Source organism: Podarcis liolepis (genome assembly GCF_965112155.1).
Source record: "Podarcis liolepis genome assembly, chromosome: 7".
Taxonomy (NCBI): Eukaryota; Metazoa; Chordata; class Lepidosauria; order Squamata; family Lacertidae; genus Podarcis; species Podarcis liolepis.
In genome coordinates this window covers 75199151-75225108 of record NC_139561.1, presented here as the reverse complement: position 1 = coordinate 75225108, position 25958 = coordinate 75199151, and the positions used below count along the sequence as shown (strand labels likewise).

Sequence of the window (25958 nt, the reverse complement as noted above, 5' to 3'; positions counted from 1 at the left end):
TCCATCTGGTACGCAGGCTGAGACCCTACCTGCCCGTGGACTGTCTTGCCAGAGTGGTGCATGCTCTAGTTATATCTTGCTTGGACTACTGCAATGCACTCTATGTGGGGCTACTTTTGAAGGTGACCCGGAAACTACAACTAATCCAGAATGCGGCAGCTAGACTGGTGACTGGGAGTAGCCGAGACCGCATAAAACCGGTTTTGAAAGACCTACACTGGCTCCCAGTACGCTTCTGAGCACAATGCAAAGCGTTGGTGCTGACCTTTAAAGCCCTAATCAGCCTTGGTCCAGTATACCTGAAGGAGCATCTCCACCCCCATCGTTCTGCCCAGACACTGAGGTCCAGCTCCAAGGGCCTTCTGGTGGTTCCCTTGCTGTGAGAAGCCAAGTTACAGGGAAACAGGCAAAGGGCCTACTCGGTAGTGGCACCCTCCCTGTGGAACGCCCTTCCACCAGATGTCAAAGAGAAAAACAACTACCAGACTTTTAGAAAACATCTGAAGGCAGCCTTGTTTAGAGAAGCTTTTAATGTTTGATGGACTAATGTATTTTAATATTATGTTGGAAGCCGCCCAGAGTGACTGGGGAAACCCAGCCAGATGGGTGGGGTATAAATAAATTATTATTATTATTATTATTATTATTATTATTATTATTATTATTATTATTATTATTATTATCCCACCATCCTGCCCAGTTTTACCTTCCTATATAAGACTCCATCCTCCAGTTTTGTTCCCTTCCTCTTGTTATCCAGACAATTAACTCCCTTTTCTAACCCTCCTGCCTCGTCTTCTCAGTACTGCTGGGCCTGGTGCCTAAATTCTCCCAATGCTTCACCAACAGGAATACATGCCTATCATACCCGTCTTCTCATCCCACAAATTTCAGCCCAAGCCATACAGTACCCAGGCAGGGAAGGTGTGGCCTGGGGCCAAACAGTGAGGCCTGGAGCAGGACATTGGTCACTCAGTCCTGAAGCGCCCCATCCCTGCCTTAAAGCTAAAGAAAAAGATGCACTTTGAACATTAATTAGTAAATGCCATCTATTCTATTCATGCAGTCTTGTGTTTCAAAGGCAAATACTGCAATTGTATGCCAGTGTGGCAATACTGCAATTGTGTGGTGTAGTGGTTAAGAGCGGTAGACTCGTAATCTGGTGAACCGGGTCCGCGTCTCCGCTCCTCCACATGCAGCTGCTGAGTGACCTCGGGCCAGTCACACTTCTCTGAAGTCTCTCAGCCTCACCCACCTCACAGAGTGTTTGTTGTGAGGGAGGAAGGGAAAGGAGATTGTTAGTCGCTTTGAGACTGCTTAGGGTAGTGATAAAGTGCGATATCAAATCCAAACTACTACTACTACTACTACTACTACTACTACTACTACTACTACTCTTCTTCTTCTTCTTTTTCTTCTTCTTCTTCTTCTTCTTCTTCTTCTTCTTCTTCTTCTTCTTCTTCTTCTTCGTCTTCTTCTTCTTCTCCTTTGGGAGCCTCAGAGTGATATAAATAAATATGTGATATGATATAATATACAGTTGCAGCGTGGAAGTCAAATGGAATCCATTCCGGTCGTCCGTTCAACTGCCAAAACGTTCGAAAACCAAATTGTGGCTTCTGATTGGCTGCAGGAAGTTCCTGCAGCCAGTCAGAAGCTGCAGAAGCTCCGTAGAATGTTTGGCTTCCAAAAACAGTTCACAAACCAGAACAGTCACTTCCAGGTTTGCGACATTCAGGAGCCAAAATGTTCAGGAATTAAGCTGTTCGAAAACCAAGGTACGATTGTACATATTTTATGATTGGGGTGTATGCAGTTTTAGGGGAGGAGTCATTACCAGTTTCCTTGTTCCCAGCCACTCGTACTTCTGGGTTGAAAGACTCAGCGGAGCTGCTGTCCTATTCCAGAGACAGAGCACGGACTAGCGGCCACCTGAGCAGAACAGCCAGCAATATAAAGCCAACGCCTAGGCAAAAGAGGACCAAAGTTCACCAAAAGAGAAAGAGGAAGGGAGGGAGGCAGCAGGAGGCGGGGAGAAGAGTTAGAGGTGCAGTTGGGGAGAGGAAGAGCAGGGCACCCAGCAGCTAATCACAGACTGCCAGCTTCGGGGAGCAAAGGGGAGGAAAAGGAGAGCAGGCCGTTCGCCATGAGCAACTACGAGAGGCTGAAAGACGATTCCACCACCACTCAGGATCCACCTCCTTACGCTGACAAAGACTCCCATGAAGACCCTGAGCCAACGAAACCTCTTATTGGACCAGAACCCCGCCACATGGGCTGGCCCTCTAACGCTGTGCCATCCCAGTACCAACATTATGGTGCAGCTGGTACAGGATCCTACCAGGTTCCGATCCTTCAACCTCCGCAGGCCACCGTCATCATTCGTGGTCCACCTGCCAATGAACCTGATTACCTGGCCTACTCTATCTGTACCATGCTTTGCTGCTGCCTCCCCCTGGGCATTGCTGCCTTAATTTACTCTATGCAGGTAAGCTCCTCCCTTTTTTCCTTTGGGCTGGGGGCGATGTAGTGCTATAATAACAGGCAGTCCAAAAGGCCCCATTACCTTTTCTGATTTCCTTTTAGCAACAGTCTGTAGAAGGCGGCTTGTGGTGTTGCTGAAATTCAGGGAGCAGGGGAGCCTAGGGTTTTTGGATTCAGGCTTTGGGGACTCTTTCCTCACCCCAGTTGATAGAGAAAAATAGGGGTGGTTGACTTTTACTGCCCAACTCCCTAAGGGACCGAGTCCCCTAAGTCTATGATCGGTCAGAGATAAATGGATGGAGGCAGGAGGCAGTGAAAGCAAGGCAGATCTTTATTTTTCTGTTGCAACAGAGTTCCCTCCCCACCTAGCAAAGAGCAAAGAGAAACTCAGAACCAAGAAGAAACATCTCTTTTAAGGGTTTTCATTTTGGCATGGAGAAGAAGGACATCCCCTCTACAAACAGTCAGAAATTACATCACACATAATGTGGGGTAACTGTGGCTCAAGTAGGCCGAGATGTCATATTCCTGAGGATTTGGCAAGATTTACATAGTTCCAGACACAGTTTGCAGAAAAGGCATTTGATAGGACCAGGGGTCAGCAACCTAAGGCCCATGGGCCACAAGTGGCCCATGTGGATCGTTTAACCAGCCCACGAGCCACCCCCAAACCAAGCCGCCTGCTCGGCGAGTCCCCGTGTGTTGTGCTAAACTGGCACAGGGACTCGCTTTCGCAGCGCCAGAAATTGCGTCTGCACGATCTGGCACACAGAGGGATCTCTGCTGGAGTGAACCGACCCAGACAAGGTAAACCTTGCAGACCCCTGGATAAGACAATCAGGATGCCTGTCAGTCATCCCTCATCTGGGCAAACACTGACACTTAATAAAAAGGAGGTTCAATAGATATAGGAGAGGAATCCCTTCAGGAATTTCCCCTCATTGCTACCTGCCCATGTGGTCTCAGGCAAGAGGGATTAAGGAAGCAGAGGAAATATTTAGAGTCTTTAGGAGACCCAAGCTGGCTTTTGGATTGCTCTCCTGTACTATTGTAGTGTATATACTTATGCATGTGTGCAATTATCAACATTTCTTCTATATTTGAGACCTTCTTCTATATTAGAGACCTACAACACCCATCATTTAAGCCACGGTGTTGTGCTACAGGAGAAATGTCAAAGCACAAAGTGGGTGGTGGTTTCAAAGAGAACAGGATAAGGGGATCGCTCAGATGTTGCTTTTGCTCAGTCAAGGCAAAACTCAGGCAGGGTGAGGTTCAGAGAGGGGACTGAATCAAGTCTGTGTTCAGGAGGGTTCCAGCTGGCTGGAGGGGCTCAAGCTAAGATCTGCAACTCTGAATCTCCTACGCTTCAGCAGGAAATAAAGGCAGCCTCCGCCCTATATAGTATCAGCACAGCTGCCTCTACCAGCAGTGTGAGTTGTTTTGCTTAAATGGGCCCAGCCCTCTGTGTTACGGTGGAGCAAAGGTGCCTCTGCTTGCATTGGGTCTTCCAAGTCCAAAGATGACATTGCCACAGCCTCTGGCCATTGGGGAAGACAAAACTCTGAATCCTTTATTTATTTATCTTTTAATTTTTTATATAATTTTCATTTAGATATATTACAACAATTATTCCATCATAATTTTAGCATTTCAAACTTTGACTCCCTTCCCCGTGTTTCTGTGGTTCTTTTCATTTCTTTTCATCTTCCTGCATACTCTTGAGTATAGGCTATATTAAAGGCTGAATTAAAAACACAAATTCCCCTGTAGTTATTTTCCCCACCACACTGTGTCGCCTCTGTTCCTCACTTTATGACCTCTTCTAGCAAGGTCACTTTTTCTTTTGTTTATCTTTCCTGCTTCCTGTTAGTCCTCCTTCACCCAAACACAGACATGAACTTTCTCAGAAATGTGGGATTCCCCTGGGGTATGATTTTATCCCCCCTGCTGTTTAACATCTACATGAAACCACTGAGTGGGGTTATCTGGAGTTCTGGAGCACAGTTGTCAGCGATAGGCTGATGACGCACAGCTGTACTTCTCCTTTACATCTGCCGTCAATTCTCTCTCTCTCTTTCTCCACAGACCCGAGAAGCCAACCTTAATGGAGATGTCATAGCTGCCAAGAGAAACTCCAAGATGGCGCGCATTTTGGCCAACACAGCCCTCGGGGTGGGATGTGTCTTAATTGTTGTGTATATCATAATAATGGCAATTGTGTATACAAATGCAAAAAATCAGCATCCGCCTAACTGAGGATTTGCCGCACAGCCTCCACCCCCTGAAAAACCTCCCCACCGCTGCAATAATCAGAGAAGGCCTGGTTGGATGCTGTGCATTCTGATTCATTCCATAACTAAAGGGCTGGTATACACATGCATGCACATCACATGATTTCTATTGAATTTGCACAATGACGAGCAATGGGGTGCATGAAATTTCAGAGCACTTGATGTTGTCACTTTAGAGGCAATGCCTAGGAGCAATACCTAGGAGCAAATTTGTAATATATTCTGTAATACATCCTGTCATATATTCCAATACACATTGGAAATCTATTCCTAGGTATATATATAATTTTTGAAAAGGGGGGTGGGGGGTTATAAGAGATTCTGAAAAATGCAATGTTATCAAACAGGATCTGATGACAGGATGCCAACTCCACTTATCATTACTGATCAGAGATGAACAACTGCAGACATAAAATAAAGCCGGGAGCCAGAATAAGCCATGGGTACGTGAATGTGTTGAAGGTAATGACTCAAACTGTTTATAACATAGGTGTAATGGTTAAACAAGTCAAGGCAGAAAAATGTGAACCCAATTCTACCAAAGCAAAGTAATTAAAATATTCAAATGGTCTACACTTCTTCTTTTCTTGACATCTTTATTGAAAGTTCAAAAAGTACATAATTTTATGTGCACTAAACATTGTGAGACATAAATAAAAGAGAGAGAAAGAGAAAGAGAAACAGAACCCATGTAGAAGGGGAAATAAAGGGGGGACGACCCAAAACTCTATTCTACCGAGGGAAAGTAATCAAAGTATCCATATGCTTTATACATAGCAAGTGATGGACATCATGGGTGATTCCTTTCTGATACACAAACGATACAGTTCCAAATAGGAAATATTAAGTTGCATTCGGTGCTTCGAATACCCGTATTCTCATCGCACAAATTTCAGCCCAAGCTCTGCGGAAGAGGGGCAGTGAAGGTGTGGCGGAGGGTCAAATAGTGAGGCTTACAGCAGCACATTTGGCCCCCAGTCCTGAACTGCTTCAGTCCCCCTCCCTTAACATGAAAGAGGAAGATGTGTCTTGAACGTGAATTAAATGCCACCTCTTGTATTCATCCAGTCTGGTGTTTTAAAGGCAAATAATGGGCATGTATGATGCTTTGGAAGCCTCTCGGAGTGATAAAAATAAAAATGATGTGATGTAATATACATATTATATGATTGGGGTTTTATGCAGTGTTAGGGTAGGGGACAGTACCTCTGGCGGGGGACATGCCGTGCTCCTTCTGGGGTAGTTTGCCCACCTTTGGTCCCCACCCTACACCAGCTTGGGAGGGCGATGGGAGGGGGGGGCAATGCCACGCATGACACCACACATGTGACTTCATGACATCTGGAAGAGCCAGGGGAACATCCAGCCAAACATGGCGGCCAGGTGGCTTCAATGGCTGGGGTTCAGACTCCACCTTCTCCTGGAGCAGCCACCAGCAGGAAGCTGCTTCGACCCTCTTTCCACTCCATGGCAGGAAGTGGAGAAGGAGGAGTCCCCCCCCCCCATGGATGTAATGCCAGGAATCACTGTTTCTTGCTGCCGTTTGCACAAAAGGAGAAATACAGCAGAGTCATAAGAGCATTTGTAGAAAACCCTTATGTGCATATTGCTGTGGTGTTCAAATACAGCCAGTGCCTAGATACATGCATACGTACATACATACATACATACATACATAGCTACCTGCAAAGATAGATAGATGATATAGATAGATGATAGATGATAGATAGATAGATAGATAGATAGATAGATAGATAGATAGATAGATGATAGATAGATGATAGATAGATAGATAGATAGATAGATAGATAGATAGATAGGATAGATAGATGATAGATGATAGATAGATAGATATAGATAGATAGATGATAGATAGATATAGATAGATAGATGATAGATAGATAGATAGATAGATAGATAGATAGATGATAGATAGATAGATAATAGATAGATGATAGATGATAGATGATAGATAGATAGATAGATAGATAGATAGATAATAGATAGATAGATAATAGATAGATAGATAGATAGATAGATAGATAGATAGATAGATGATAGATAGATAGATGATAGATAGATAGATAGATAGATAGATAGATAGATAGATAGATAGATAGATGATAGATACATAGATAGATGATAGATAATATATGGGATTTGTATGTTTTCCATCCCATGGCATTCAGCAGCTGTCTTCTCTAGCATGAAAGGATCAGTATCTTTGGATTTCTACCCAAATTTAGGATTCAACATAGACTAGACTACATTCATTCATTCATTTCATTAAACTTACATCCTGCCCTTCTGCCTAAGGAGTAGCAACCACATCAATAATGAAGCAATTTAATCGTACAAAAACAGTTTAAAACAACCCTCCAGTTTAATAGTTAAAAACATCTTTTAAAAAGGCCTCTACTCCCACAGCAAATAATTTCAGGGTTGCCAAGAACAGATCTTTCAGCTAACAAATGCCTAAGGGAGCAGCAATGTTTTTGAATTCTTCCTAAAAGTTTATAATGAAAGAGAGAGGGATGCCTTATTAGGAAACATCTCAGATTCTCCTACGTGGGAGCTATATATCTGGCCTGGGAGAAACTAGTAGCCTCCCCAAATTTATGAACCTGCGCAGACCCGATGACATCTCATATACTTGAGAATTGCAAGATCTCTCTGCCGTGTGTGTCCATTTCCACAGCAAGGATGACGGAAAAGAACTACAGCACTACATGGCTAGGAAATATCCTCCACTTCCTGGACCTGTGTTGCAATACCCAGGACAAAACTGTCTCTTGCTCATTGCTTGCCCCTCATTCCACACGCTCTTCATCTGGAAAGCTAGACACAGCAAATCTGTCCTGTCTAAGAAGCTGCGTATCTAGGAGTCTCCAAAGGAAGGACCCAGAGCTTGGCTTGCATTGCAGAGGCAACACACACACCTTAAAGAAGACCCAGACCACAGAAAGAGGGCTTTAAGGCAGAGGGGGGGAGAGCAGGACACCCAGCAGCTAACCAGGGCAGCCACAATGGAGGAGCGCCAAGAACTGAGCAGAGGTTGCAGAACAGAGAAGACGAAGGAAGAAGAAGAAAGCACCACAATGAGCAACCCAAAGCATGAAAAGCTGGGTGAGAAGGTACTTGCCGCTCAGAACCCCCCTGCCTACTCTGAAATAGATGCCTATACAGAGCCTGACCCATTGAAACAGCCTCCTGGGCCAGCACCCCAAGCAGGCTATGGGGCAATGCCAGCACCCCAAGCAGGCTATGGGGCAATGCCAGCACCTCAAGCAGGCTATGGGGCTATGCCAGCACCCCAAGCAGGCTATGGGGCAATGCCTTACTATGGCCCACCTGGTGCGGGATCTCACCTAGGCCCAGTCCTTCAACCTCCACAGGTGGTCTACGTCACACCTGTAGAGCCCACCAATGAACCTGATTACCTGATCTGCTCCATCTTCACCATGCTCTGCTGCTGCTTACCCCTTGGTCTTGCCGCCTTGGTCTACTCTATACAGGTAAGTGTGTGTGAAAGGGAGAGACAAACAAATGGGGGCGGGGGGTGAGGCTCTGCTAGAAAACAAAGGAGGCAAAAAAGGCATGCCCCCCCTTAGTAACAAGGGGTTGCACCCAACTGAGTTCTACTCAGAGAAGACCCATTGCAAGTAATGGGTCCAAGTTTGTAATGGGCATTGATTTCAGTGGGTCTGCTCTGAGTAGGACTAGCATTGGCTTAAGTGCTGTTTTTGGAAGGTGACATCGCAAGCTATAATTTGGCTGTAATTGGGAGTGGGACTTCTGGATTTCATTGAAAGATATTTCCCTTTGCAGTTCAAGCATTGGCACGATGGGAGTGGGAGGGGAGTGAGGAGAGAAACTTGATGCAGTTTGAATTGGAAGGCAAACCTACCTAATTTGCTCTTTCCGAAATGATACACAAACCGAAAAACAGTCCTCCTCCCAATATGTAAACTTCTCTGAATTCTGCAACACAGTTCTCCAGCCAAGTATGTGTGTACCAAAACGCAAACGCTAGGGCAAAACGTGTGTAAAATGCATACACTCATAAAAGCAACATCTAAGAAAGGATTGCATCGTGTTACGGGAAATTGCTTTGCAAACGCGTCTGTCTGCTAGTCTGTTGCGGTGTGAGCAAGGGAGAGTCTCATAGCACCTTGAAGGGAACAAACTGTTGCAGCATCTCTTTTGGTGGACCTGAGCCCCCTTTCATTGACTTGACCTTGATAGGTAGGTACCCACCATGTGATCCTCAGATAAAGGGCAGTATGTGCATTTAATAAATAATAACAAAATGTATATCATGCCACCACTTAGCTTCAGAATCCAGGCATGGTTAAAGGTGTGATGTGGAATCAAACTTTTTTATTTTAATGCAACTAGGACTGTGGATGGAAAACCGACTCTTTGGCAAGGGCTAACTTACCATGGAGCTGTTTACAACTTGGTGAGATGGAACATCTTGCCACACAGCTAGGAGATTGGTCCTCATATCCTTAGATCAAGGGCCAATTCTTCACTGGGCATGATGCTGCAGATGATCAGCTGCAGGGCAAAGAGCTCTCTATGCCACCCCAATACCCCAATGCCACCTCTATGGCACAGCTAATGCTGGATCCCCCTGCTCCGGCGGGAAGGTAAACAGCGTTTCCGTGCGCTGCTCTGGTTTGCTAGAAGCGGCTTAGTCATGCTGACCACATGACGCGGAAGCTGGCTTCCTCGGCCAGTAAAGCGAGATGAGTGCCGCAACCCCAGAGTCGGCCACGACTGGACCTAAAGGTCTGGGGTCCCTTTACCTTTTCATGCTGGATCCAACCTCAGTGCTCTGTGTTTCAAGAACTGGGATCCACCTTTGTCTTCCTTCCTTCCTCTTTTACTGCATGCATTGAAAGAATCGTAGAACTGTAGAGTCAGAAGGGACCCTGAGGAGCATCTAGTCCAACTCCCTGCAATACAGAAATATGCAGCTCTCCCATTGGAGGGTCGAACCTGCAACCTTGGCATTATCAGCACTATGCTCTAGCAGACTGAGCTAGCCATCTGATCTTTCTCTTGGGGCATGTTTGATTTTCCTTTCTCTTTCTTCCTTATTCTCTCCTCCTCCTCCTCTCCCCTGCACCTCCTCCTCGCTTCCTCCTTTTAAAACAATGTGCATGAAATTACGAGAGAGAGAGAGAGAGAGAGAGAGAGAGAGAGAGAGAGAGTATGGCAGAAAGCCACTGGTGTGACCCAGCTTAAATGAGGGTGTGATCCAGGATACGGCTCATGTCAGTGGGCGCATTTCCCTTCTTTGTACATCGCCCCCGAGGAAGGAGTTATGCAAATACTCATTGTAAGCGAGTTCTCCATAACTGTGTGCCCAGGGACCGTGAACCCCACCATATCAGTAAAACAAGAACCACAGGAAACATTCAGTGAGGTTCAATTAGGCCACAACTTTGTTGGTTACAGGAGTAACTGAGTTTTGGCTTGGCATTGAGCAGCCGCCATCTCCTCCAGTCAGCCTGCTGGAGGGATTCTGGGGACCAACCCTGATTTGGGGTGGACCCATGACATATATTAAATAAATGCAACCTGCACAGACTTGCGGCATTGGGGAGTGCTGTGGCTCTTAGCCTGGATGTATGGACAGAAGCGCCTCCTTGTGGATCTCTTTATCGGGATACCCCAACACCAAGGAGTGGGGAGCAGAGGCTCATAACCTCCTCTCCACCAAAGAATAGGCTACCTTCATCTGATCTTTTTCTAGGGTGTATTTCATTTACCTTTCTCTAACCCACATTCACTTTTTTTCTTAATTCTCTCTTTCTACCCTTCTAGTTCCCTGCTGCTGCTGCTGCTGCTGCTGCTGCTCCCTCCTCCCTCCTCTTCTCTTTCTCCCTTTAAAACATTGCATAATGTGAGAACATGATGCTTGGCTAGACAGGCTACTGGCCTGATCAGGGTTGCCATGCTCTTATGCAGTGCGGCTTGCCATAGAACTTGTGGCTACATATGCACCACACATTTCAAAAAGTCCATTTAAAGCACATTTCTCCCTGAAGAATCCTGGGAACAGTAACTTTCCCCTCCAACAGGGCTACAGTTCCCAGCCACTCTTAACAAACTACAGCTCCCAGGATTTTTGTGGGGTGGGTGTTTTAAACATACGATATGAACCCGCCCGCCCCCCAGATGTTTTGAGACTACAATTCCCATCATCCCTGACCACTGGTCCTGTTAGCTAGGGGTGGTGGGATTTGTAGTCCCAAAACATCTGGAGGGCCGAGTTTGCCTATGCCTGGCTTACAGTCTTGCTTTGCTCTGCTAGGTTCCAGACTAAAACCACAAGGTTACTGGTAAGTGACTGATAGCCTCAAGCAACAAGATTCTTCGTTGGCTAACACCAGGCAGCTGTTTCTCAGCTTGCCACTTCTGCATGCTGGAGGTGTTCCTTGGCGGTGTGGTTTCTCACTTGCTTCTCTCTCTTTCTCTGCAGACAAGAGAAGCCAACTTTGCTGGAAATGCCGCGTCCGCCGAGAGAAACTCCCGAATGGCACGCCTCTTCTTTCACCTCGCTCTTGGGATTGGGCTGGGGTTACTTATTTTATATATCATCCTTGTTACAAGAAATTATAGATAAAAAATGTTCATAAATTTACAAGGCAAACATATACATGAGTATGTAAACCACGTGTCTGAAATAGTACAGGAGAACAATCCTGAAACCATTTTGACTCTCCCAAATTGACCTCAAATGTTTCTCTGCAAGGAGGAAGGAAATGGGAAAGACTCTCCATTGTCTTTTGCTTACCTGTCTTTAGGGCATCTTTCTGTATGAACAGGGTGAGCCTGTGACCTGGATTCAGGAATTAAAGTATTTACTATCACAAAATAATGGCCAGGCTCCCCAAGTAAGCAATCACTGGCCATTGTCAGGTATCCTGGCAGACAGGATTTCTGTTGTAGACCGCCTCCTTCTGTGATGTGTGTATGATGTTTTTGGGGGTGATCTTGAGATACAGGGTGGGGAATTTCAAAAGTCTATATAAGGGCTTGCACACCATTGTTCTGGGTTCCTCCTCCCTTCTGCTTGTGGTGAGTGAAGACCCTGTTGCCAGTGCCAGTAGCGTGGGGGGTGCAGGGGGGGCGGCCGCACCGGGCGCAACATCTGGGGGGGGCGCTTGCACTCGCAGTGCCCTGGGTGCTGACAACCCACGCTACGCCACTGCCTGTTGCAACAGTTTTATAAAGATCAAGTTTAGTAGCTGCTTTGCTTCTCAGTATTTTCTGGTTGGCCTCTGTTATTTTCTCCTACCAATAGGGAACTCGCTTAAGGACTCTATACGAACCCTTGGATAGCCCATAAGGGAAAAGGAGCAGATTTTGTTTACATCAATATGGTGAGCCAGGCAGGAGCTTTGGCTGTCCAGATTCTGGGGGTGAGGAAGGACTGGTGATCCAATGCACACCAGGCCATTTGCCAGGAGGAGCCACCAGTCCACCAGCGATCCCAGGGTCTGGAAATAACTGGCGTTCCAGCGGGGCTAACCAGAGGAAGCAACGCTTGATCAGGCCAGCCATAAAGAATTTAGTAAAAGATCCCGGGATCGCCAGGAGCAGCGCTTGCAGAAGTGAGTATAAGGTACCGTGCACAGGGAAGATGGTAGGGAGGACTGTCCAACCCCAGGGACTAAAAAAAATCTCCCTCTATCAATCCTTTTTCTGCTCTTTGTTTACAGATTTTTTAAATCTACCCCTTCCCTTCCATGAGTCCCTGGTAAGAAAAGTCAGTCATGGCTTTATTCAAATGGTAATTTAGTCAGGAGATGCAACACTTTAAATGATATAATAGATTTGCTGAATCATGAACTCTGTACATGTCTAGAGGCTATGTTAGCTTAAAAAGAAAAGAAAAAGGAGGTTTAAAACAAGAAGTGACAAGGCTATGCCTTGCACATGAAACTTTATTCAAATTTCTTAATGTAAAATTGGGAACCATTGAGGGAATTGCAGTGAGAAATACCCCTTTGTGTGCATTGTGTAAAAATGTAGGTTTTTTTCCTTCTTTTCTCCCGCAACACCCAAAAACTAAGTGAAGGAAAGTAAACAGACAGAGCAGAAAATAACAGTAGTAATTATATGGAAAGGTGATAATAATAATTAAATGAATAAAATGCTTAACTCTAAAATTTTGTATTGTTTACAACTTCCTAAGAAGAAATTTGAAGGATATTCTCCCCTTCCTTGGCTATTTATTATCTTCCTCTTTTTTTCTTTTAACCAATTGTGTCTTCAGACCCCAACCCTCTGCAGGCCTGTCTCTTCAAAGGATGTGTTATTGGAAACTGAATGGTGAAATCAGCCGGCATTGCTTCAAGAGGACATCAGCAATTTCTCTCCATAAAGGACTTGAGGGCAGTGGGGGAGGGGTGTTGAATAGTTGAATTGTTATGGACATTTTCTCTTTTCTGACCGCAACCTAAGAAGAAAAGGAACTTAGAAAGCTATAGGACTATCTTCCACTAGGGCCAGGGCTTTTTCAGTGACGGCTCCGACCTGGTGGAATGCTCTGTCCCACAAGACTAGGACAACTGCCCTTTTATTAGAATGGTTTTTACCAGATTGGTTTGAAAAGTTGAGAACCATGGGGCTATATAAATTATAATTGGACTCAGTTTGAATTGGGCAAGTGTATCCAGGCTGCAAATACCGGTAGTTTGTTTTTGGTTTTTCGATTTTTGTGTGTGTGTGTGTGTGTGTGTGTTTTGTCCTTAAGAGCAAGTGAGCAACTTCCCTAGAGTGCAAAACCAGAGCCTATGATAATAAAAGCCCATAGAAAGGTCAAGGCAAAGCCATCTCTCTCACGACATGTCCAAACTTGTGGCAGGAACAAGGTGACATGCTCCATGAAACCCCTAACACCAAGGTTTGTCGTTGCTGTGGTAGGATGAAGGTGAAAGAATAGAGGAGAGCAAACTTTGGCTTCAATGGCCGGTGGCTTGGACTCCACCTCCTCCTGGAACAGCCACCAGCAGGAAGCTGCTTCAACCCTCCTTCCACTCCATGGCAGGAGGTGGAGGAGAAGGAGTCGGCCACTGGAGCTGTGCCACTCTCAGCTCCACACTTCACCTCCATGCTTTTTGGACATGAAGGCCCCAGACTCTCCCAAAAATATTGAGGGAGCCAAATGGGCTCGGCTCCCAGGAGCTGGTTTCCCTGCCTTGCACTCAGCTCTCATCTGTGGCTCCTAGAAGCTATCTGTCTAATGGCCACACCCTAAGAGTGGTTTCAATTGGCTGGCTAAACCAGGTGAGGGTAGCTGATGGGTCTCAGACCAATACAGTGGTACCTTGGGGTTCTCAAACTTAATCCTTTCCCAAAGTCCGTTCCAAAACCAAAGCGTTCCAAATATAAGGCACGCTTTCCCATAGAAAGTAATGCAAAATGGATTAATCCATTCCAGGCTTTTAAAAACAACCCCTAAAAGAGCAATTTAATATGAATTTTACAATCTAACAAGACCATTGATCCATAAAATGAAAGCAATAAACAATGTACTACAGTCACACAATCAATCATTCAGTAGCCGAACTGGGTTCTAAACAGTCACAAAAACAAAACAAAAAGAGCCGCAAAAACAAAAATGCAAAATTAAATAGCAAAAACAGATGGACCTCAGTGTAACACTCAAAACGGAGCATGTTCGGCTTCCAAAAAAAGTTCACAAACCGGAACACTTACTTCCGGGTTTGCAGAGTTTGCATTCCAAGTTGTTTGAGTACCGAGGTGTTTGAGAACCAAGGTACCACTGTAGTGGGTCCAACACGTGGTATCCGCATGTGCTGTAGAGGCAAGTGAGGGGCAGGTGGTGCTGGTCAACCTGTAAGGTACTCTACCTAGAAGAAGGAAAACTCTGATCCTAAACCTTCGCTGCTTTGCGGGATATCTTCAGGAGAAGGAAAAGCTAAGGAGTAACCCCTTCACAAATCTGGAGTTCAGTCCCCAAGACAGTTGGGTGGTGCCTTTTACACCTCCTTCCAGAAACTCCTGCAGCCAAGCTGGTGCGAAATGTATTGCTCTGCTTTCCAAGAGTCTTGTCATCTGAACAGCCCAGGACCACCTTACACACTGCCCAGGCTTGCACCCCAGGAAGGTGACTTTGGTGCTGCTAACACAGCTGTTTGACTTTACCTCATTCTCTTGAGACAGACGGATGCCAACAACATTATGTGATGGAGGTGTTTTCAGTGTAGACTGGTCCATGAGGGCAAATGGGGCAGTGGCCCACCAAACCTCAGGCAGCCCCCACCTGCCTGCCTTCTTACTTACAGCCCGTCAGGGGGCAGTTCTGTCTGTGATTGGCTGTGGCTCCGCTTACTGCCTCCCGGCCCAGCAGTCCCATGGCTACATGCTTTATGGGATGAATGCTTTTGAAATAAAATAAATAAATCTGAAAGGCCCTGTTCCTGACCGCAGTGAGGATTAATCAGCCCTAAAAGCATACCACACTCTATTTTTGGTTCCTTAAACAAAGGACTTAGAATCATAGAATTATAGAGTTGGAAGAGACCACAAGGGCCATCGAGTCCAACCCCCTGCCAAGCACTCCTGACATATGGTTGTCAAGCCTCTGCTTAAAGACCTCCAAAGTAGGAGACTCCACCACACTCCTTGGCAGCAAATTCCACTGTCGAACAGCTCTTACTGTCAGGAAGTTCTTCCTAATGTTTAGGTGGAATCTTCTTTCTTGTAGTTTGGATCCATTGCTCCGTGTCCGCTTCTCTAGACTTGCAAACTCTGTAGACTTGCAAACTACAGGCAGATGTCTTTGTCTCAGTTCCTGTAATTTCACTTTGGAGCTCGCCTACTCATAACTAGTTTACATGTGTTTGCCCATTTCGCATTCCAGGAACACATTTCACATTCCTAGAACTATCAGCTTAGATCCTTCATTCTGTAGATTTGAATAAGGACAGCAGTATTTAATCAGTCAGGCAGATTGATCAACTCAGCCTGTGCTCCCAACTCTGAGTGTGTGTGGGGGGGTGTTTCATCTGAGACCAGATGGACATGTTGTTCTAAGATGTTTGATACCACACTTGCATCTTAAAGACAAAGGAACTCTTTTTTCACCCTTCAGAAAAACTGTTTAATTCACACAACATGTTATGCAAGCTTACCTGTGTAATTAACCAACTGCAATTCAGATGGTGAACCCATTCGTAAGAAATCCATGGGGAAGGACAAATTTACAAAACACTTGTGCTCCGCTTTCTTACAGCAGAAAGATTGGCTCAGTGTACACCACCTTTTTAAAGTCATTGTTGACTTTTCAGGAGGAATTTGACCCAGGTGTTTGGTGGCTGAAAGACAATGTCCTTGACAACCATGAGATCACTGGATGAGATAATATTTTTCACTGCTTTTAGAACTTTTTTTTTTAACTGTCGTGGTTTTTAGAATGTTTTCATACCGTCAGACATTTTACCCGCAAAAATGAGAAAGCTCCATTTTTTGTTCCAAGCTTTCTTGCATGCGTGAGAGCACAGAAACAAAGCACGCATTCTTTGATCTCGCAAGACCCAAAAACATTCCAGTGTTGTGGCACGACCCAGCTGATTCACACCAGAGCACCACATCGCCGCCCACTACCCCTCACTGCCGCCCACCCCTCCCTTCTCCACACCATGACAAAACCAGAGCATTGTGGGACAAAGGCAGGGCACCCTCAAGGAAAGGAGGTCCATCCCACTGAAAATGGGGCACTTGGCAAATACTGCATTGGCCTGGAAATAAGCCTCACTTTTTCCCCAAATTCCATCCATGAAAAGTTAAAGTGCAGCTTATATTCACGACCTTACAGTATGCAGCCAGGAGCGTGGGACAAACAGCACCAGGAGCTTGGAAAAGCGGGGGCCGCCCTGTGCATACTCCCCCATCCTCTCCCCCAAGGCCAGGAAGGGAGAGAGCAAGGAAGGGGAAAGGCCGTCGGCAATACAGCGTGGCTCCCCCCCCCCCCGGCCCCCCTAGTATGCAGCCTGGAGCAGCGAGGAATGGAATGGCTTATATTTGGGTTTTGGAGTCCCCCCCCCTTTCCCCCTCTAATTTTAAAGGTACGGCTTATATTCAGGTGTGGCTTATATTCGGGCTAAAACAGTATATGTTTTGACTTGGGGGTGTGTTTGCAGCCCTGTGCTGCTTTTAGGAGGAAGGGTGGGTGATAAATTATGACGAAGGCTAATGGTTTATTATTGATGTGGGAGCAATAAAACCATGACCCCTGGATTAGCACCACATCCAAACTGAGGGTGGGGGTTTGTGGCACTCAAACAAACCATGATTGCTAAAGCCATGATTTCAGATTGTGGTTTGTTTGGAGTGAAATGAGCCACAACCCCCCCCCCCCCCGTGGTGGATGTAATGCCAGGAATCACTGTTTCTAGCTGCCGTTTGCACAAAAGGAGAAATACAGCAAAAGGAGAGTCATAAGAGCATTTGTAGAAAACCATTATCTGCATATTGCTGTGGTGTTCAAATACGGCCAGTGTCTAGATACGTATATACGTACATACATACATACATACATACATACATACATACATACATCATAGCTACCTGCAAAGATGATAGATAGATGATATAGATAGATGACCGATAGATAGATGATAGATAGATGGATAGATAGATAGATAGATAGATAGATAGATAGATAGATAGATGGTAAATAATATATGGTATCTGTATGTTTTCCATCCCATGGCATTCAGCAGCTGTCTTTTGTGGCATGAAAGGATCAGTATCTTTCTACCCAAATTTAGGATTCGACATAGACTAGACTACATTCATTCATTCATTTCATTAAACTTACATCCCATCCTTCCTCCTGAAGATTAGTAACCACATCAATAATAAAGCGATTTAGTCTTACAAAAAAAGTTTAAAACAACCCTCCAGTTTAAAACAGTTAAAAACCTTCTAAAAAAAGAAGCCTCTACTCCCACAGCAAATAATTTCAGGGCTGCCAAGAAAAATTTTCAGCCAACAAATGCCTAAGGGAGCAACAATATTTTTGAATTCTTCCTAAAAGTTTATAATGAAAGAGAGAGGGATGCCTTATTAGGAAACATCTCAGATTCTCCTACGTGGGAGCAGTATATCTGGCCTGGGAGAAACTACTAGTCTCCCCAAATTTATGAACCTGCGTAGACCCGATGACAGCTCAGATACTTGAGAATTGCAAAATCTCTCTGCCGTGTGTGTCCATTTCCACAGCAAGGATGACGAAAGAAAGACTACAGCACTACATGGCTAGGAAATATCCTCCACTTCCTGGACCTGTGTTGCAATACCCAGGACAAAACTGTCTCTCGCTCATTGCTTGCCCCTCATTCCACACGCTCTTCTTCTGGAAAGCTAGACACAGCAAATCTGTCCTGTCTAACAAGCTGCTTAGGAGTCTAGGAGTCTCTGAAGGAAGGACCCAGAGCCTGCCCAGCATTGCAGAGGCAATACACACACCTTAAAGAAGACCCAGACCACAGGAAGAGGGCGCTAAAGGCAGAGGGAAGGCAGAAGGGGAGGAAAGGGTAGGAGAACAGAGAAAGAGAGAGAGAAAGCAGGACATCTAGCAGCTAACCAGGGCAGGAGGAGGAACGCCAAGAACTGAGCAGAGGTTGCAGAACTGAGAAGACGAAGGAAGAAGGAAGAACCACCATGAGCAAACCGAACTATGAACAGCTGGGTGAGAAGGCACTTGCCGCTCAGAACCCCCCTGCCTACTCTGAAAAAGAGGCCTATGCAGAGCCTGACCCACTGAAACAGCCTCCTGGGCCAGCACCCCAAGCAGGCTATGGGGCTATGCCAGCACCCCAAGCAGGCTATGGGGCAATGCCTTACTATGGCCCACCTGGTGCGGGATCTCACCTAGGCCCAGTCCTTCAACCTCCACAGGCGGTCTACGTCACACCTGTACAGCCCACCAATGAACCCGATCACCTGATCTACTCCATCTTCACCATGCTCTGCTGCTGCTTACCCCTTGGTATTGCCGCCTTGGTCTACTCTATACAGGTAAGTGTGTGTGAAAGGGAAAGGCAAAGAAATCGGGGTGGGGGGTGAGGCTCTGCTAGAAAACAAAGGAGGCAAAAAGGCATGCCCCCCCCCCTAGTAACAAGGGGTTGCACCCAACCTAGTTCTACTCAGAGAAGACCCATAGCAGGTAACGGGTCCAAATTTGTAATGGGCATTGAATTCAGTGGGTCTGCTCTGAGTAGGAGTAGCATTGGCTTAAGTGTTGTTTTTGGAAGGTGGCATCACAAGCTATAATTTGGCTATAATTTGGCTATAATTGGGAGTGGGGCTTCTGTATTTCATTGAAAATATTTCCCTTTAAAGTTCAAGCACTGGCACGATGGGAGTGGGAGGGGAGTGAGGAGAGAAATTTGATGCCGTTTGAACTGAAGATAAACCCACCTAATTTGCTCTTTCTGAAACGATACACAAACCAAAAAACAGCCCTCCTCCCAAAATTCACACTTTTCTGAATTTTGCAACGCAGTTCTCCAGCTGAGTGTGTGTGTACCAAAATGCATACAGTAGGGCAAAGCATGCGTAAAAGGCATATACGGGTAAAAGCAACACCTAAGAAAGGATTGCATCGTATTAGGGAAAATTGCTTTGCAAACATGTGTATCTGGGCAAATGAGCTAATAGGTCTTCATGGGGTCTTTAAAAGAAAATGACAGTGTGGTGCAGAAAAGTGTAGGAGCGAACTTAAGATTGGGAAAATAAAAAACGGAGAGAAACCAAAACTGACAGAGGGGCCCACCCCACAGCCCTCCTACACAGTTACAAGGAATTAGGTAAATAAAGGAGAAACAGACACACATTGCTAAACTACATGTTTACGTAGCTGCATGTTACACTGCAACATCTGGAGGAGGCTAGCCATGCTAGTCTGTTGCGGTGTGGTCTGTTCTGGTGCACCAGAAACAAAAATAACATGCCAGCACTTAGCTTCAGACTCTAGGCATGGTTAAGGGTGTGATGTGGTATCAAACTTTTTTATTTTAATGCAACAAAGATTGTGAGTGGAAAACCGACTCTTTGGCAAGGGCTAACTTACCATGGATCTGTTTGCAACTTTGGTGAGATGGTCACCTGGAACATCTTGTCACACAGCTAGGAGATTGTTCCTCATATCCTTAGATCAAGGGCCAATTCTTCACTGGGCATGATGCTGCAGATGATCAGCTGCAGGGCAAAGAGCTCTCTATGCCACCCCAATACCCCAATGCCACCTCTATGGCACAGCTAATGCTGGATCCCCCTGATCCTGCCAACCTAGCAGTTCAAAAGCATGTCAAAGTGTAAGCAGATAAATAGGTACCGCTCCGGCGGGAAGGTAAACAGCGTTTCCGTGTGCTGCTCTGGTTCACTAGAAGCGGCTTAGTCATGCTGACCACATGACCCGGAAGCTGTATGCTGGCTCCCTCGACCAGTAAAGCAAGATGGGTGCCGCAACCCCAGAGTCGGCCACGACTGGACCTAATGGTCAGGGGTCCCTTTACCTTTTAATGCTGGATCCAACCTCAGTGCTCTGTGTTTCAAGAACTGGGATCCACCTTTGTCTTCCTTCCTTCCTCTTTTACTGCATGCATTGAAAGAATCGTAGAACTGTAGAGTCAGAAGGGACCCTGAGGAGCATCTAGTCCAACCCCCTGCAATACAGAGATATGCAGCTCTCCCATACAAGGTCGAACCTGCAACCTTGGTGTTATCAGCACTATGCTCTAGCAGACTGAGCTAGCCATCTGATCTTTCTCTTGGGGCATGTTTGATTTTCCTTTCCCTTTCTTCCTTATTCTCTCCTCCTCCTCCTTTTCCTTCTAGTTCCCCACTCCTCCTCCTCTCCTCTCCCCTCCTCCTCCTCCTGTCTTTTAAAACAATGTGCACGAAATTACCAGAGAGAGAGAGAGAGTATGGCAGAAAGCCACTGGTGTGACCCAGCTTAAATGAGGGTGTGATCCAGGATACGGCTCACGTCAATGGGCGCATTTCCCTTCTTTGTACATCACCCCCAAGGAAGGAGTTATGCAAATGCTCATTGTAAGCGAGTTCTCCATAACTGTGTGCCCAGGGACCGTGAACCATCGGGCCATATCAGTAAAACAAGGACTATAGGAAACATTCAGTGAGGTTCAATTAGGCCACAACTTTGTTGGTTACAGGAGTAACTGAGTTTTGGCTTGGCATTGAGCAGCCGCCATCTCCTCCAGTCAGCCTGCTGGAGGGATTCTGGGGACCAACCCTGATTTGGGGTGGACCCATGACATACATTAAATAAATGCAACCTGCACAGACTTGCGGCATTGGGGAGTGCTGTGGCTCTTAGCCTGGATGTATGGACAGAAGCGCCTCCTTGTGGATCTCTTTATCGGGATACCCCAACACCAAGGAGTGGGGAGCAGAGGCTCATAATCTCCTCTCCATCAAAGAATAGGCTACCTTCATCTGATCTTTCTCTAGGGTATATTTTATTTACCTTTCTCTAACCCACATTCACTTTCTTTCTTAATTCTCTCCTTCTACCCTTCTAGTTCCATGCTGCTGTTGCTGCTGCTGCTCCCTCCTCCCTCCTCCTCTTCTCTTTTTCCTTTTAAAACAATGCAAAATGAAATGACCAAAAGGCAGGGAGAGAAAGAGAGAGAGAGAGAACGGCAGAAAGCCACTGATGTGACCCGTTTTAGAACAGGGTGCGGTCCAGGACATGGCTCAGTGCCCATTCCCCCTCTTTGTACCTCAACTCTGAGCAATGTGTTGTGCAACTGCTCATTGTAAGTGAGCTCTCCGTATTTCTCAACAGAAATATCTGTACATGCACCCAATAGATGTTCAGAATACCACAACACACATGTAACTGGCTGAAAAGTAACATAACATTATATATAATGAAACTGTAATATACTCATCATATCAAAAAAATTGCAAAGCACTGTTCCTGATGTCAATAACATATCATATTACTATTAATCTTCTATATATTTTTATTGTCGTAAAGTCCAAGGATAGTCAAGTCCAAGGATTACAATGGACAGTTCCTGTAGGTTAATAGTGTGTGTGTTGACTCAATAGACATTCAAGCATTAAAACATGCTTAAAGTCCATATAAATCATTAATCATAATTCTAAATAATATTTCCTCCAATGCAACTTAACCATCATGCCTTTATGCGTTTGCAGCATTCTAATTAATAATACTAATTAAATTAACTTCTTTAGCCCTAGCATTCTGTTCATGTTTTACTAGCCCCTCAATGATCCAGAAAAATCTCCTGATCTGCCTTGTTATGCAATTCCCTTTTCACAAAACAATTGGGCGGCTTTTAAAGCACGTTAAACACATTCATAGAGAAGGCTGTCAGCGATTACTTGCCACAATTGCTGATGTTCTACCTTGACTGTCAGAAGAATTATGCCTCTGAATACCAGTTGCTGAGAATTGCAGGTAGACAGACGGCTGCTGTTGCATTCTTGTCCAGTTTGCAGGCTTCCCACAGGCATCTGGTCAGACACTGTGAGCACAGGATACTGGGCTAGACATGCCCCTGCTCTTACCATAGAACCTCTAGCTGCATATGCACCATACATTTTAAAAAGTCCACTTAAAGCACATTTCTCCATGAAGAATCCTGGGAACAGTAGCTTTCCCCTCCAACAGGGCTACAGTTCCCAGCCACTCTTAACAAACTACAGCTCCCAGGATTTTTGTGGGGTGGGTGTTTCAACAGGCCTACACCAACTGTGACAAGGGAGGAGGAGAGAGGGTCTTTAATCATGAGATACTTTAAGGGCAGGCCCCAGCCTGCCTGCTGGCGGTCGCTGAGAGCCTGATTTGCAAATTGCTCATGGAGAAACCTCACCACTGGTCAGATCTGTGCTGGTGAAAACTCAGAGGACCATCCAAACTGATGTCTTGAGCCTCAATGTGAGCTTACAGCAGGCATAGGCAAACTCGGCCTCCAGATGTTTTGAGACTACAATTCCCATCATCCCTGACCACTGGTCCTGTTAGCTAGGGATGATGGGACTTGTAGTCCCAAAACATCCGGAGGGCCGGGTTTGCCTATGCCTGGCTTACAGTCTTGCTCTGCTCTGCTAGGTTCCAATCTAAAACCACAAGGTTACTGGTAAGTGACTGATAGCCTCAAGCAACAAGATTCTTCGTTGGCTAACACCAAGGCAGCTGTTTCTCAGTTTGCCATTTCTGCATGCTGGAGTTGTTCTCCAGCTGCATGGTTTCTCACTCGCTTCTCTCTCTTTCTCTGCAGACAAGAGAAGCCAACTTCGCTGGAAATGCCGCGTCCGCCAAGAGAAATTCCCGCATGGCGCGCCTCTTCGGTCACATCGCTCTGGGGATTGGGCTGGGGTGCTTTGTTATATATATCATCATCGTAGTGATTGTTTCTACCACAGCAGTCTACCTTCCACCGCAGAAGCCCTGATGATGCCCTCTGCAGCCTTCAGATTCCAAAAGACCTTCCCCACCCCACCCCAGCAGACAGGCAAGAGAAGTCCCCCTTTGACAATCGTCTTCCATAACAGGATACGCCATGGGCTAGATGGCATGCGTGTGTGCCCTCGCGTCACCTGACTTCCATAAAGTCGACTTGGTCGCCATCAATGGGGCACAGGGCTGCAGAGCACTGCATCTGAGCCAGCATCAGCTGACCTGAAAGGTCCACCTAGCAAGAGCTTTGCCGCAGCCCAAACACATTAAACGAGAAGCATTATCTGTGCTCCAGCTCTACTACACGCAAGCATCCCGAACAGAAACAACAGAAGAGGGACAGGCAAATGGATTTGGGCACTGAGGATCTGAAACAGTGTCCTGCCTGATGGCTTGGGAAATGCCCACGTCAATTGCCTTGCTCTTGCCAATGTTAAAGTAGAATTACCTGTTTAGACCATATCCCGTCCAGAGCCCAGATGTACCTCTCCTCCATCTGACACCTCTGGTCCAGGTTTCTTCCCTGGGCCTTTAGTGTAGTGGCATTTGAAACACCCATCCATTATATATCTGCCTTTTAAAAGTCTTTATTAACTTTCCAGTGCACTGTTGAATGCCTTTCTTTTATGCCTGCCTGTGTCTGTATTCAGTTCAAAATTGTCTTTTATGAATGAACAAGCTAATAATCTATGTTTACTTGTGGGGTTGCTTTACCCCATATATGCCAACTCAACCACTTTGATCTGTGGAACTGGCACTGTTACAAGGGCTACATAATATTCCCTCTGCATCTGTAAGGAATCAATATTTTAGTATGGCAACGCTCACACTTTGGAACTCCCAACCTATTGACACCAGGCAGGTGCCTTCCTTGTATTCTTTTTTGGTGCCCACTAAAAACATTTTTATTTAGACAAGCCTATATAGACATGTAGAAGGTTGGGTTGTGTTTTAATCAGCTTTCAAGCTTATCATTGATTCAATTATTTTTTAATGTTTTAAATAGCTGTTAACAGGGGGCTCACTTCTTATTCTTTTCTCTTTTTTTACACTGCTTTGAGGGTTGTCTGTTTGCTATGTGCACCAACAGGATATAAATTTTGTGAAATGAAAATAAATAAGGAATAATCAGTTGACACAAACTGCTCTTCAAACCACGGCGTAAGGTGGTCCCCCCGTAGCCCCAGACCACGTTTTGTACAGTTAACTAATTGTGTATATCATATAATATTGCTTAATCCAGGAATGAAGATGATTTTCAGTGTTAGTGAAGAGAAGCTGTCAGTTTCATTAAAAATATTCGAAATACCTCCTGCCTCCGAATGATATTGTATTTACTTCAAACAAGCAAACTGTCTGCCATTGTGATCAGTAGGGCGAGTCTACATATTACAGAGACCTGGGGAGGGATGACACATTTGTCTTTGCACAGCATATTTGTTCCCCACCCCCAAATTTTCCGTTAGTGGGGAACAGGCCACTACCATCAACACTAATGGGCAGATTCCTCCACCACCACTACAACGTTTGCCATGAGTCCTGAGACATCACCAGACTCAGGAATGGAGTGGCAAGCTCAGAAGAATGAGGAGCGGGAACAGGAGGATGACCTGGGACCTGCGCTGTGGGGTTGCCAAGCCAGGGACATTCCAGACTCTGAGATTTCACAGCCCAAAGCTGACATCTGGAGGGAGGGCCCTGGAGATGTCACGGAGGGGGACCCTAGTGATGTCATTAAACATGACACATTAAGTGAAATATACTCAGAGTCTAGTGTGGATTTCATGCTCTTTATTCAGCTCATAGTAGTGAGGAATGGAAGTTCCCCCGAAATGTCTGCTTTATATACATTATTTACACAATGGGCCCCACGTGATTGGCTAATTCTGGGATTCTCCTGTAGGCAAATCAGGTTGAGGATTCACTTCCACCTGGAGTTGGATTGGGTGGCTCCTGCGGACCAATCAGACTGCTGCATTCTGGATCCTATTGTTCTAGGACCAATCAGACTGCTGCATTTTGGATCCTATTCAATTCAGTACATAACATTAAGCAACAGAACAGATCCCCTTGAAACCAATACTAGTGAACTGCCAGCGTTAAGGATGCAATTGCCAATCAGTACAGTATGCATTTAATTTCCTCCTGATCTCACTGTCTACACACAATCTCACCAGGGCTGGAAGACCCACAGTCAGAAGAGGAGGGGCACAGCCTAGTCACCCAGGACCCATTGCAATGACTCATCTGTCTTGCAAGGCACAAGAGTTGCACGAGTAGGCTCGCCTTGCCCTTTCTTCAGAAGCTTGGCAGGTGGGTGTGTCAACCCACTGGGATTACTCCATTGCTTCTGCACAGTTGTGAACTCCTTGCCCTGATCTTGGGCTCTGTAAGCTGAAATCACAGCTTCTAACCTGGCTAATCTCACCTATCCTGTCACCTAGCCTGAGCGTAAAGGCTGCTTTGACTCAACACCATTGCTGAGCCGGACCCCCTATGTCAATAAAGATCTCTTCCTTGCTCTTGCCTCTGTTGTCATAGTCCAAGCGGGAGTCAGGACAACGTTATACTCAAGTGTGACCTCTTTCATTTTTTAAACATTGCAGTCAGAGTGAATGAAAGCCATCTATCTCTATCAGGAGTGTGCAACTTGTGACTACTCAGTTGTTGCTGGA

The 25958-nt window shown here is 45.7% G+C and overlaps 1 protein-coding gene and 1 long non-coding RNA gene across 2 annotated transcripts; both read left to right on the top strand.

Moving 5' to 3' along the window:
- The first annotated feature begins 1611 nt into the window (after window positions 1-1611).
- Window positions 1612-5353, top strand: LOC310712369. Its single transcript, XR_014528858.1, has 2 exons — window positions 1612-2488; window positions 4573-5353. It is a non-coding gene; the product is annotated as an uncharacterized lncRNA (long non-coding RNA).
- Window positions 5354-7332: 1979 nt separating this feature from the next.
- Window positions 7333-24592, top strand: LOC310712352 (proline-rich transmembrane protein 1-like). The gene is made up of 3 exons (XM_083515312.1): window positions 7333-7652; window positions 18229-18845; window positions 23105-24592. The coding sequence occupies exons 2-3, from the start codon at window positions 18489-18491 to the stop codon at window positions 23276-23278; spliced, it is 531 nt and encodes a 176-aa protein (XP_083371438.1). The 5' UTR covers window positions 7333-7652; window positions 18229-18488; the 3' UTR covers window positions 23279-24592.
- Window positions 24593-25958: the final 1366 nt, after the last annotated feature.